The sequence below is a fragment of the Mytilus galloprovincialis genome, chromosome 3 (assembly GCF_965363235.1).
Source record: "Mytilus galloprovincialis chromosome 3, xbMytGall1.hap1.1, whole genome shotgun sequence".
NCBI lineage: Eukaryota > Metazoa > Mollusca > Bivalvia > Mytilida > Mytilidae > Mytilus > Mytilus galloprovincialis.
Window position 1 is genome coordinate 53493792 of NC_134840.1, and position 14664 is coordinate 53508455.

At 32.1% G+C, this 14664-nt stretch overlaps 1 protein-coding gene across 2 annotated transcripts in view; it reads right to left on the bottom strand.

The window, feature by feature from the left end:
• Positions 1 to 11923, bottom strand: part of LOC143068305 (neuronal acetylcholine receptor subunit alpha-7-like) — a 28195-nt gene extending 16272 nt beyond the window's left edge. Inside the window, exon 1 of one of the 2 annotated variants that reach the window (XM_076242245.1) lies at positions 11801 to 11923. In XM_076242245.1, coding sequence (XP_076098360.1) covers positions 11801 to 11840 — 40 coding nt within the window. In that variant the 5' untranslated portion in view covers positions 11841 to 11923. The remainder of the gene's footprint in view (positions 1 to 11800) is intronic. The other variant, XM_076242244.1, reaches the window with a different exon arrangement.
• Between the last annotated feature and the right edge of the window lie 2741 nt (positions 11924 to 14664).

A 14664-nucleotide genomic window follows, 5' to 3' on the forward strand; every position in this document is an offset into this window, starting at 1 on the left:
CTTTTATATGCAGAGAACATTGCACTGATTGCTCCGGACGAGGAAAGTCTCCGAAAGATGTTAGATACTGTTGCGGAGTGGTGTCGTGAATGGAAAATTGATATAAATCCAACCAAAAGCAACGTATATGCATTTCAGTCGAGACGTTACGCACGTTATTGTGTCAATGTGTTCACACTAATAAACAGCTTTTCTATAAAATCATAACAGTTAAGTTATACAAAATTTATATCCAAAGACTAGACAGGTAAATACTATTCCGAAAAATACTACAAATTGTTCTATCATATTTTACAATATTCAAAATGAGGACAACATATTGACAAAACGTCAAAAATATGCGTGTCAGACGTAAGAAACTATACAGATAATAACTTTAGCAGGGGTGTTTGTGTTCTTCAAAACAGTGTTAAATCCGCGAAAATTTGAATGAATGATATGCTTTATTTATCGTCCTTCCATCTGCCTATATCACCCTGCTCTGTTGCTCCGTAATTCTCGTATCAAGACTTCAAAACGAGACCAGGGTTGAGTTCAATATCGTAGCAGCTACGTAGCGGCTACGTAGCTGCTCTCAATATCTATGTAACAACTAGTCTATAGCTACACGTTCAATAGTCAAAAGCTACGTAGCACTACGTAGCCGCTATGATATTGAACGCAACCCTATCAATATCAGCGACGTCACAATGTGAGAGGAGAAGTTATCAGCGACGTCACAATGCGAGAGGAGACGTTATCAAGCTTGCTTTTGTCAAGCGTAAAACTGCCTTAGGGAGAAAGAAACGACCAGTAATAGAACGATAAAAAGATAATCGGGTTTTCTTCGTATAGATATCGTAGCTCGCGGCAATGTGTAGAAAACCCGATAATCTATACATATAAAGTATTACAATATTACTAAATATGCGTTTCTTTAACGAACAACGATATTTTTTGGCAAAAACACTGTTCATTTTGGTCAGATTTAGGAAAATGTAAAGTTATCAAAATTATAGGTTTTAAAATATAAGATTATATAAAATAAGATTTTTTCCTGCAATAAGACTCATATGAATAGAACTTGAAAGTGAAAATAAAATTGGGCCTGAAGCGTGGCTATATACCTCTCCATATCATACAAAGCTTTAAAACATACGAGATAAATATAATTAACCTTTTTTCTGACAATCGTTTCATTTCTTAAACTAATTGTTCCGTTATTAAAGAAAGTCGAATGAATTTGCTATCGGCTGTAAATACTATTTTTGGTCTTATATGATCTTTTATGATATGTTAGATTTCAAATACCATGGATTGTGATCAAACAGAACATGTGTCCATTTTAATATATACACTAGTTGTTAAGTTATTGAAATAAATGTTTTCAAAAGTATTTAAACACAACATGTCCTTTCTTTAATAACGAAAGACACAAATCAAGTCTGACACGAAGAAAACTCCTATTCATCTTAACATACTTATCAATTTTACTTTGACTACAATTGAACAAAAGTTTAAATCTACCATGTTTGTTTTTCGAACAATATATTTGTTTAATTTTTTTATAAGTTATTCATATATGTGATAAAAAAAATCGAAATGAAAATAAACTGCATGAAAGGAATATGATAACAAATGATGTTGGGTAAACGCAAATTAGACATCAACCCCAAACCCTCCTCAATATATCTACGCTCCTCCACAAAAAAAAGAGACGGATTTATAATAGTTTTCAAAACTTGATTCCGAACCTTACATGACATGTAAAATTATACTGTTATAGTTTTCAATAATAAATTCTGCTTAACCAATATATTTCGCAATGAGGAATAGGACACTATCGGTTTACAGATCAAACATTTTTTTTATATACTAGAACATGAAATATTTGCCACTGGACGTTAAGCAGCCAACAAACAATCAATTATATACTAGAATTAAGATTTATTAAGAACTCGAATAATGTCTCAATTGAGACACACACTACACATCGTGACCATCAAACCACTCGAGATGGTGACCGTAAAAAGTGTGTAGTGACTATTTTAGTTGTTCCTCTTTGTTAGTGGAGTTATTGTGTTAGGATCACAACACTGGTAAAAAAAGTTTGCATAGTGTGAAAATGCATGTACTACACATATCAGTGGGATAAATATACAACATACGACTGACAAATGGTATACTGAAAAGTTGACTTGAGAAAGTTGACAACCTAAAATCGTCACTTTCATCATTAATACTATGTTGAATTCGTCCAACTGTGTCAATCCCAGAAATATCTCGATATGAGCAGACCTTCTAGTTTCGTTAGTATTCTTAATATCAAGTTCACTGAGATATCCGGTAAATAAGATACAAGCACCTGCTGAAATTTAGATAAAATGTTGACAGGACATATGAATATATCTGAACGTGAAACTATAAAACTTTGCAAGATGATTTTCCTCTTTATCTTTAAGAAGGGTTTGTATGAATTTTAGGTTATATGATTATGAAGTCGGTCAGTAGAAGTGCAAAAAAAAAATCCCTTTAGATTACCGTCTTTTTGTTATGAATACCATTCTACCAAACTCGACAAAGCTGGGTCATTAAAAAATTTCAAATTATTTATTACATCATATTTGCTGTATGCGTTGATGAAATCAGTGTGATTCATCACAAAATATGACTGATTTTTCGCGGCCTGAAACAGCAAATGTTCGTACATCGATTTCCATTTTGAAGAAAAAAGCACTGTTTGATAAGAAGAAGCACTTTTCGAGAAATAATGTTTGTTAAGTAATGCCCAAGACCTAACTATTACGGTAAAAAAAACCCCACAAATTCATGTTTTGAAGAGCCAATAAAACCAAAACAACCCAAAAGATTCTTCAATCTGAAAATCATAGCTATGCATGCGGGAGAAACATTCCTTAATTGAACATTATTTCAAATTTATAACAGAGAAAAAAGATATCAAACTAAATTTGAATAACGGAAATAGTAGTGTAAAGTTTCCCGAAAAGAATAGCACGATCTGTTAGTCATCCTAAATCCGTCGTATCGTTTAGTTGTTACAAATTGTTCTGAGTTAAATTTGGATAGGACTTATTTGGAAAATATAGGTTATATAAGGTGAAGGGATGGGGGAGTGGAGATTGCTGACTTCTTCATGTACCTACTAAGGTATCATTCCGTGTCCTTTAATGAAACAAAACACAGATACTGTACAGAAAACTAGGTTTACAACTGTCTTTTAAGTTCAACTACAGACAATGTACAGAAGTAATAGAAGCATTCTAGTGTGAATAGCTGATGTCAAATTATTTAAATATAGACGTTTAATATCACGATTCAATTCAAATTAGAGCAAGTACTATCAGTTATCATAAGAATATGAGATAGAACAAACTTTTAAAGTGTTTCGATAATCTAAAAAAATCAATGAGTTGGAATTTTTCTTTTATATGTTCAAAGTATGACGAGGATTATTTGTAGGGAGCCAAAAAAATATTTTTTATGAAGATGTTGTAAAGATTATTGTGTTGTTTTGATTGAACACTTGGTTTCTTGTTGAAATTTCATTTTAAAACTACCTTTTTTGTTTCCAATAATATTAGCAAAGTGAGACAACTCTTAAGGGGGCTCCTGGGTATAAATCTTTTTTTTTCTAATATAGGATTTCGCTATATTTTTTTATAAATAAAATTTATCATATACTTAAAAGAAAAATGAAATAAAATTAAACTGTCAATTGTTCTTGAACAATTGAGAGGTCTTTCCTTTTGAAATGTACAATACATGTTTCAATAGACGTAGAGTGTATTGAAAAGCTTTAAAACACACTAAAAACCCTTTAAATAAGGTCAAAAACACATTATCCGCTATTTGGGACAGGACCTTGACCTTTGACCTTTTGACCTTTATCAAGGTCAATAGTCCCTAATGTCCTGAACATTTTGCACTATTTACTATTTCTGTAAGTATAATAGTTTTCAAGATATCCAATAAAAGGTGAAAGGTCAAAGGTCAAGGTCAACCTTAAAAAGCTTGAAAACACACTAAAAATCCTTTATATAAGGTTAAACACACTAAATTCGCTATCTGGGACATGACCTTGACCTTTGACCTTTTGACCTTTGTCAAGGTCATTGGTCCTCAATGCCATTACTGAAGACCCCAAGGGTCATGGACCTTTGGTTATATAGTAAAAGCTGATTTTGTCTTTTCAGAAACATAAAACAGGGGTTATTCCCCTTATAGAAAGGTCAAATCTCTTTGGTCAAAATGTAACAAAGTTGCGCCATAATGACCCAAACATTTTCCACTATTTAAAACTACTGTAAGTATAATGGTTTCTGAGATTATCCCATAACAAGGTGTTAGGTCAAAGGTCAAGGTCAACATACACATTTGACCTTGAGGTATTTTACAAAGATACATGAAATGATGATGAATGGTGAAGATCCTAGGTGTCTACGACTTACGGTTTCTGAGTTTTGGTGGTCAACCGACACCGGTTAATTTTCATAGGGGCATAACCCTACCAATGAGTCGTTGAATCTTTTCGATCCAAATGTAACGAAGAACCGGTGTCTGGTCCTGAACAAATTTCACCCTTTGTTTTTTTTCTACCTATTACGGTTACGGTGTTGGAACGATAACAAGGTTTTTGGGTTTCGGAGGGATTACTCCGAACCGACAAAATATTTCGACTAACAGGGTGAGTTCCAGATAGGTATTCATGACACCGATACAAAGTGTGAACATGAAAGCGACACGTCTTACGGTTACGGAGGCTAACTTCGTCAAAGTTTGGCGGAACAAAAAGAATAATAATAATAATTAAAAACCAATTGTTCAAAGAACAATTGAAGGTCTTTCAACTAATAAAGATCTAATTTGATATTAAAATATTAAAATTCAGTTGAAAATGTCAGTTCCTATGGCTTTATGATGTATAAATATGAATTTAGAGCAAAAGTCAAAATCTAGAACGTCCAATTAACCTTTGACCTTGACATCAATTTCAAGGTCATAGACTAAACATCTCGAATCAAAAGACACTAGTTCCTTAATATGTATGGTTCATGAGTAATATCACTTTACGCATAATTCTAAATATACGAGGGTTGAAAACTCCCATTTATTGTCTATGTACCCTTGCAACCAAAATTTATAAGTTACGACATGTCGCAACTAACAATTTAGGAAAAATAATTTGTCGATATCTTATAAGGTTAATGAAAATAAGTGAAAATAAGCCAAAATCAAAATTTAGAATTTGACCTTGACCTTTGACCTTGACCTAATTTTCATTTTTTTGGACCAAGGATCTTAAATCAAAAGACCCTAGGTCTGTATCACTTATGGTTTACCAGTTAGAAATGCATATCACTTATATCATATACAAAAGGGGGGATAACTCTCATATGGAGTCTCCGGATAGGCTTCGGTCAAATAAAACAGAACATCCTGAGGATATAACGAGCAATTTGGAAAAATAAATTTGTCGGTTTCTTATACGGTTGCGAAGACTTAGAGATAACAAGGAAAACAGTGTTCGGGGAGATAACTCTTATTTGGGAAAGTATTCGGTTAAGCAGAGTTGGTTTCAAAAGCGTATAAACTGTTCGATATCATATACCATATATCTAAGCGACATCTTGCGAAACAAAAAAACAGCGAAGGTAAAAAAAGTTGGCGGAAGAAAAAAAAAAATAATAATAATAATAATTAAAAACCAATTGTTCAAAGAACAATTGAAGGTCTTTCAACTAATAAAGATCTATTTTGACATGAAAATATTAAAATTCAGTTAAAAATGTCAGTTCCTATGGCTTTATGATGTATAAATAGGAATTTAAAGCAAAGGTCAAAATCTAGAACGTCCAATTAACCTTTGACCTTGACCTCAATTTCAAGGTCATAGACTTAACATCTCGAATCAAAAGACACTAGTTCCTTAATATGTATGGTTCATGAGTAATATCACTTTACGCATAATTCTAAATATAAGAGAGGCAAAAACTCCCATTTATTGTCTACGCACCCTTCCAATCAAAATTTATGAGTTACGACATGTCGCAACTAACAATTTAGTAAAAATAATTTGTCGAAATCTTATAAAGTTAATGAAAGTAAGTGAAAATAAGCCAAAATCAAAATTTAAAATTTGACCTTGACCTTTGACCTTGACCTAATTTTCATTTTTTTGGACCAAGGATCTTAAATCAAAAGACCCTAGGTCTCTATCACTTATGGTTTACCAGTTAGAAATGCAAATCACTTATATCATATATAAAAGGGGGGATAACTCTCATATGGAGTCTCCGGATAGCTTCGGTCCAAATGAAACAGAACATCCTGAGGATATAACGAGCAATTTGGAAAAATAAATTTGTCGGTTTCTTATACGGTTGCGAAGCCTTAGAGATAACAATAAAAACAGTGTTCGGGGAGATAACTCTTATATGGGAAAGTATTCGGTTAAGCAGAGTTGGTTTCAAAAGCGTATAAACTGTTCGATATCATATTTCAAATATCTAAACGACATCTTGCGAAACAAAAAAACAGCGAAGGTAAAAAAAGTTGGCGGAAGAAAAAAAAAAATAATAATAATAATAATTAAAAACCAATTGTTCAAAGAACAATTGAAGGTCTTTCAACCAATAAGGATCTATTTTGATATGAAAATATTAAGATTCCGTTGAAAAAGTCAGTTGCTATGTCTTTATGATATAAAAACATGAATTTCGAGTAAAGGTCAAAATCTAGAACGTCCAATTAACCTATGACCTTGACCTCAATTTCAAGGTAATAAACTAAGGATCCCAAATCAAAAGACCCTAGGTCAGTATTATGTATGGTTAATGAGTAATATCACTTTACGCATAATTCTAAATATAAGAGGGGCAAAAACTCCAATTTATTGTATACGCACCCTTCCAATCAAAATTTATAAGTTACGACATGTCGCAACTAACAATTTAGTAAAAATAATTTGTCAAAATCTAATAAATTTAATGAAGTAAGTGAAAATAAGCCAAAATCAAAATTTAAAATTTGACCTTGACCTTTGACCTTGACCTAATTTTCATTTTTTTGGACCAAGGATCTTCAATCAAAAGACCCTAGGTCTCTATCACTTATGGTTTACCATTTAGAACTGCAAATCACTTATATCATATATAAAAGGGGGGATAACTCTCATATGGAGTCTCCGGATAGCTTCAGTCCAAATGAAACAGAACATCCTGAGGATATAACGAGCAATTTGGAAAAATAAATTTGTCGGTTTCTTACACGGTTACGAAGCCTTAGAGATAACAAGAAAAACAGTGTTCGGGGAGATAACTCTTATATGGGAAAGTATTCGGTTAAGCAGAGTTGGTTTCAAAAGCGTATAAACTGTTCGATATCATATTTCAAATATCTAAGCGACATCTTGCGAAACAAAAAAACAGCGAAGGTAAAAAAAGTTGGCGGAAGAAAAAAAAAAATAATTAAAAACCAATTGTTCAAAGAACAATTGAAGGTCTTTCAACTAATAAAGATCTATTTTGATATGAAAGTATTAAAATTCAGTTGAAAATGTCAGTTCCTATGACTTTATGATGTATAAATATGAATTTCGAGCAAAGGTCAAAATCTAGAACGTCCAATTAACCTTTGACCTTGACCTCAATTTCAAGGTCATAGACTAAACATCTCGAATCAAAAGACACTAGTTACTTAATATGTATGGTTCATGAGTAGTATCACTTTACGCATAATTCTAAATATAAGAGGGTCGAAAACTCCCATTTATTGTCTACGCACCCTTGCAACCAAAATTTATAAGTTACGACATGTCGCAACTAACAATTTAGTAAAAATAATTTGTCGATATCTTATAAGGTTAATGAAAATAAGTGAAAATAAGCCAAAATCAAAATTTAGAATTTGACCTTGACCTTTGACCTTGACCTAATTTTTATTTTTTTGGACCAAGGATCTTAAATCAAGAGACCCTAGGTCTCTATCACTTATGGTTTACCAGTTAGAAATGCATATCACTTATATCATATACAAAAGGGGGGATAACTCTCATATGGAGTCTCCGGATAGCTTCGGTCAAAATAAAACAGAACATCCTGAGGATATAACGAGCAATTTGGAAAAATAAATTTGGCGGTTTCTTATACGGTTACGAAGCCTTAGAGATAACAAGGAAAACAGTGTTCGGGGAGATAACTCTTATTTGGGAAAGTATTCGGTTAAGCAGAGTTGGTTTCAAAAGCGTATAAACTGTTCGATATCATATTCCAAAAATCTAAGCGACGTCTTGCGAAACAAAAAAACAGCGAAGGTAAAAAAAGTTGGCGGAAGAAAAAAAAAAATAATAATAATAATAATAATAATCAGAACAATACCTATAGGTCTTTCAACGAAAGGTTGAAAGACCTAATAATAATAATAATAATAATCAGAACAAAACCTATAGGTCTTTCAACTGAAAGGTTGAAAGACCTAATAATAATAATTAAAAACCAATTGTTCAGAGAACCATTGATGGTCTTTCCACCACTTACAACATATTTTGATGTGAAAATATTAAAAATTCAGTTGATATGTCAGTTCCTATGACTTTATGATGTCTAAATATGAATTTGGAGCAAAGGTCAAAATCTAGAACGTCCAATTAACCTATGACCTTGACCTCAATTTCAAGGTCATAGACTAAGGATCTCAAACCTCAAGACACTAGTTCCTTGATATGTATGGTTCATGAGTAATATCACTTTACGCATAATTCTAAACATAAGAGGGGTGAAAACTCCCATTTATTGTCTACGCACCCTTTCAACCAAAATTTATAAGTTACGACATGTCGCAACTAACAATTTAGTAAAAATAATTTGTCGATAAGTTATACGGCTTTTGAAAATCAGTGAAAATAAGCCAAAATCAAAATTTATAATATGACCTTGACCTTTGACCTTGACCTTATTTTTAATTTTTTTGGACCAAGGATCTCAAATCAAAAGACCCTAGGTCTCTATCACTTATGGTTTACCAGTTAGAAATGCATATTCTTATATCAAACATAAAAGGGGGGATAACTCTCATATGGAATCTATATACGGCTTCGGTCAAAATAAAACAGAACATCCTGAGGATATAGCGAGCAATTTGGAAAAATAAATTTGTCGGTTTCTTATACGGTTGCGAAGCCTTAGAGATAACAAGGAAAACAGTGTTCGGGGAGATAACTCTTATTTGGGAAAGTATTCGGTTAAGCAGAGTTGGTTTCAAAAGCGTATAAACTGTTCGATATCATATTCCAAAAATCTAAGCGACATCTTGTGAAACAAAAAAACAGCGAAGGAAAAAAATTAGGCGGAAGAAAAAAAAAAAAAAATAATCAGAAGAAATCCAATAGGTCTTTCCACGGAAAAGTGGAAAGACCTAATAATCAGAACAAAACCTATAGGTCTTTCAACTGAAAGGTTGAAAGACCTAATAATAATAATCAGAACAAAACCTATAGGTCTTTCAACGAAAGGTTGAAAGACCTAATAATCAGAAGAAATACAGTAAGGTCTTTCCCTTTAGTAAAAGGAAAGACCTTAAAAATGGGGTCACCGTTCATTTAAGCTCATAATCTGCCTCCGGCAGAAGCATACATTTTTGTTAATGTCCTTTTTTTCTGTTGAACTAATAGGAGAAATAGAGGTAATATCGAAATAAAAAAATAACCTAATTACAGAAATCGCTTAAATTTTACAATAATTTAGTTTGTGTACAGCTTATTTGAAAACAATAATAAAAAATATAGATCACCGATGAGTTAAAAAAGATATTACAAATTAAATGCCAAAAAATGTCATTTTTGCACCAAAGGGAGATAATTTGGAGCTTTTTCAATGATATAAGCATTTTAAAAGTCATCTGGGGGCAAACCGAATCGATTTTTTTGGGTTGATTTTTGTACCATATCATAAAGTGATAACTAATAGTGTAATAAATAAAATTTGTAATGAAAAAATAAAGGTTGAATTTTTTGCTGAAATTTTTGTACCCACGAGCCACTTTAAATGGGTAATTTCAAGAATTCCATTGAGAATGTATAATTCAACATTTTCCAAGGATTCATCTCATCAAGCTAGAAGACTAGTGTGAAGCTAGCCGGCGTTAATATTCATGAGGCTAGCCGTCAATAATATTCATGAGATGAAATGTTAGCTAGAAGGCAATGGAAAAACTTAGAAAGTAGGCTTATAAAGATAAGACCGTTTGATTTCCTGTTTTATTTATTTTACACTTTTCATTTTGTGACCCTTTATAGCTTGTTGCTCGGTGCGAGCCAAGGCTCTGAGTTGAATGCTGTACTTAAATATGTATATAACTTTGTATGCATTTTGACTTGATTGAGAGTTGTCTCCATCGCACTCATACAACATCTTCTTATTTATATTGGTATTTGATAAAGTAATTTTTAGACTGATTATTTTGTCAAGTCACTGAAATTTTAAGGGTTGTGTATACTAACTGGCTTGGTTTATAAAAACCCTGAATTTTGAATGGGGTTTTAGAAAATAATTGAAATCATTGAGAAGGTTTTTTTTACACTCTTTTGTTTATTTGGGAAAATTAAGACAAAATAAAATGATTTATCAACAGAAATTGTTATTATTCACTCCTTTTTATTAGAACTCGCTTTAAAAAGTTGATATTTCACGCCAAGCTTCTTGTCATAAGAATTATAGAGATAATGAATAATATTTCTGTGATATCATTACTTTTACCAAAATCTTTGATTTTCCTTATGAGGTAAGAAAAAAATTAGATTATCAAACTGGAGCTAATATCTAGTTTGTTCCACTACAATATATTGCAATGACTACAACTTGTTATGAAAAATTTATTATTTTTTCCCCTCATTTATATTGTAAAGTTCAAAATTTGCTTTATCTTAACCTTTCCATGATCCACGCTGGACCTAATACAAAACGGTTTACTTTCCTTTGTTTCTGGAATGGATCAAAAGATAAGAACGTCAGTAACACAGCAACCCAACAACAATAAAGACCTCAAAGGACATGTAGAAGTCAACATACAGTCATCAACAATAGACAACGCTACACAGTTGTCTAAATCGCACAAAGTTTGGAAAGTTTGTTATACATGGAATATATATCATCTAGTTCTTTCCCGTCTGCAAAACTCTAAGATAATATGAATTTCAAATATAACAAACCTTCCCAATATGTGTAATATTGACGATGTTTTCTCATCAACTTACTACAATGATACCATGATTTTAGCAGCATACAATGTAAGGTTGAATTTCTAGTGCTTCTCGCTTTTTTCCCATTTTAATATTCTTTTTTTATATACATTTCTTCCAGCTTCTTGTAACCAATAATGTTTGTTTCAATTCTTATATTCGAATAGAGCATACTCATTCAATGCATAAAGTCCTTTTTTTTTTATCATAATTGAGTTAACAAAACTGTTAAAGTATTTGAACAAATGATGGACATTAAAAATACACAAGGATATATATTATAAAAAATACCAGAAATTGAAAAATTCAATTTAAAACTAAAAAAAAAAAAAAAAAAAAAACAGCCGAGGCCTTTTCTTTCACAAAAACATGCTTTGAGAAAGAAATTCAGGGCCGTGCTATTGTTTCAGAAACGGTTCAAATAATTAAAAAAGACAAAACATATTTAGCAGTTGTGCTTTCATCTTAATTTTAGGACCCGATTGGGTTTTCTTTCTAGAAACTGCCGTAATTTTGAATTAAGAATATTGACTGTTATTACTGTTATAATATTCTTTTGTAACTTACCAAATAATATTAAACTCAAAATAAGCCTTTTCCGCGTCATGTTAATATATCTTTTCCGTTATGCTATCCTATAACTCACGACAGAGCTTATGGTACGTTTGTATCACGTGGTTTAAATACAAACGTCTTGGCTTGTATTTTCTTTCAAAAAGATCTATTCGTTATTATATCTACTTTAAGGGAAAACATTTTCATTGTTCGTGTGTAAATATATTAGCTCGATTGTTGTCGAAATATTATTGAAAATTTTGTTTCTTCTTTGACAATATATCATTGTTGTGGTATCAAGTGTTTAAATTTGGTGAGATTATTAAAATATCAAATAAATACAAGTATATTAAGGTTGACAGAAAACTTCATTGACCTTGATATATAAAAATTGTCGGTCTTATTTTAAAGTTGCAGCATTAATTATATAATAAAATTTTAAACATTTTGTTTTGAGATATGTGTGCTAGACGTTCGGGAATACAGCCGGTTACATTTTCATAGTTTCAGCAGCAAAGATCTGTCAGAATAATTATAATGGAAAATAAGAGTCACGTGATATCGTATCAGCTTTTTTCCCTAAGATTGTTGCTAACAAGGAAGATGTTAAACAAAGGCTTCCTATGGGATTTAGGACGTTCTCATGATTTGGTTGATATTTATGGAATATTTGTGACACAGATGACCTCGGATATATTCAAATAGGCTATTTGCCAATTCCCGTTATTGACCCTGTAATTAGAGATCCCTTTTTTGTTAAAAAAAATGGAAAACAACATGTTTAATAATTTCTTGCGTAGGTAAAAAGTATGTATTAACAGAATCAAATCGGTAATTGGTAAATGGACTATTGTTGTAGCTATATTCCACTGAGTCATCTTTTCATGATAAAAGCATCAACGTATACGACTTATCACATCTGTTCCATTTGCACATTCCCTTACAGAGCACATGAGATCGCTCGAAATTTCTTGTAGGGGGGTTGTGTTGTTCAGGCTTTAGTTTTTGTGTTTTGTTTTGTAAACTGTTATTTTTCTTTTTGGTTATATGGTCTTGTCTATTTAACTTCGACCAGTGATATTTAAAATGATGTAAATGATCCTTGATATCTGCTGTCTCTTTTGTACATTACCATGGAAAGTTTAAGAAGCTGAACCATTGGCGGATACAAGGGAGGTCCAGTGGATGGAAACCCCCCCCCCTTTTATCCTAGGTTGGGAACCCCTCCTTTTTAAAATGGGTGGATCCGCCCCTGAAAAACTGTGTTATATGTTGTCGTAGACGTTTAGTCTTTGATTGTGTATTGGAACATGTATTCGTGTTTCTGTTAACCACGACTTTAAGTTACCTCCCTTGAAATTTTCAGTATTCTTTTCTTTATCATTTGGGAGTAATTAGTTATCTATAATACTAAAATTACGAGGTCCAATTTATCAGCCGGCATCAGGTAAAAACGACATATCAAAGAATTCAACTTTATATATAGCTAATATAGGACAATTGTGTAGATTAAAAATTACACCACTCCAGACCCTTTTGTTTTCCACATAATTAATATTGCCAATAATTAACAAGTTCCGGGTCGAATCCGGTACCGATACCAAAAAGTATATTCACCTGTTACCCATTACCTTATCTGTACGTTCCGCATCTAACAGGCGCACCACCAAATGGTGTATTTGATTTTACCATATACACGGGTCATAATCACAAAGTCGACACAACTAAATTCAATCATTGTCAAATTGTTCCCTATTGTAGTTTTTTAATTAGTAAAACTTTCTAAGATAACAATACGAATACTAAAAATTTGGACTAAGGCGTATAGGTACAGTTTTCAATTTGTTAGCGGGCATGACGCAAAACAGCGAATCAAAGATTTGAACTTTATTGGACAATGCTGTTGATTAAAAAATACTCAATTCCAGGACCTGAATATTACCAATAATTGAAAAGTTCCAGGTCGACGGGTTCAAACAGAAAGATTTGAAAGCAGAGACAACTGTGTATCTTATAATCGGCACGACTTTGTCAGATGACAATACCAATACTAAAATAAGGCTTACGCATAGTTATATACTTTAATTCAGTCACGGACCCGCGATATCACGGGTGTGTTCTAGTTTACTTTTATAAAAACATCAACTCTATGCAGCAATGCATGTTAATGTGTGTATAAAGTTACCAAACCATGCAAATGGACTTTATCAGATGACAATACCAATACTAAAATAAGGCTTACGCATAGTTATATACTTTAATTCAGTCACGGACCCGCGATATCACGGGTGTGTTCTAGTTTACTCTTATAAAAACATCAACTCTATGCAGCAATGCATGTTAATGTGTGTATAAAGTTACCAAACCATGCAAATTATGTAGGCCTATATATGTTACAGGGAATTTGTAAAAAACTGGACTAATTAGTGATTTTGTAAAATCACTAACAGTTTCAGTGGTTTTGTAAAATCCCTGAAATTGTTAGGGATTTTATAAAATCACTGAAAATAGAGCTAGGGATTTTGTAAAATCCCTGATTACAAGTTCAACTTGCTATTATAAATGTTTTGATCTTAATATAAAAAATAGACTAATAATTTTGAAATGTATTTGTTTAATAAACACTACGTGCTAAAACTAGTGTATAATGATACTGTCTTAATGGCATATAAACAGATATTTAGACAACAATTTACTTATTTTTGCATTACAAGTTGGGTGACATCTACTGTTACATAACTGTCCAGCTTTTCTACATGCACACCTATTTTGTTCACATCGATTCTTTCCAGAACACCCACATTTTAAAAATCCTTGTCCATCACAAATGGAAGACAGTTTAACAGCTTGGCGAAAAGATATAAAGTTTTCAATTG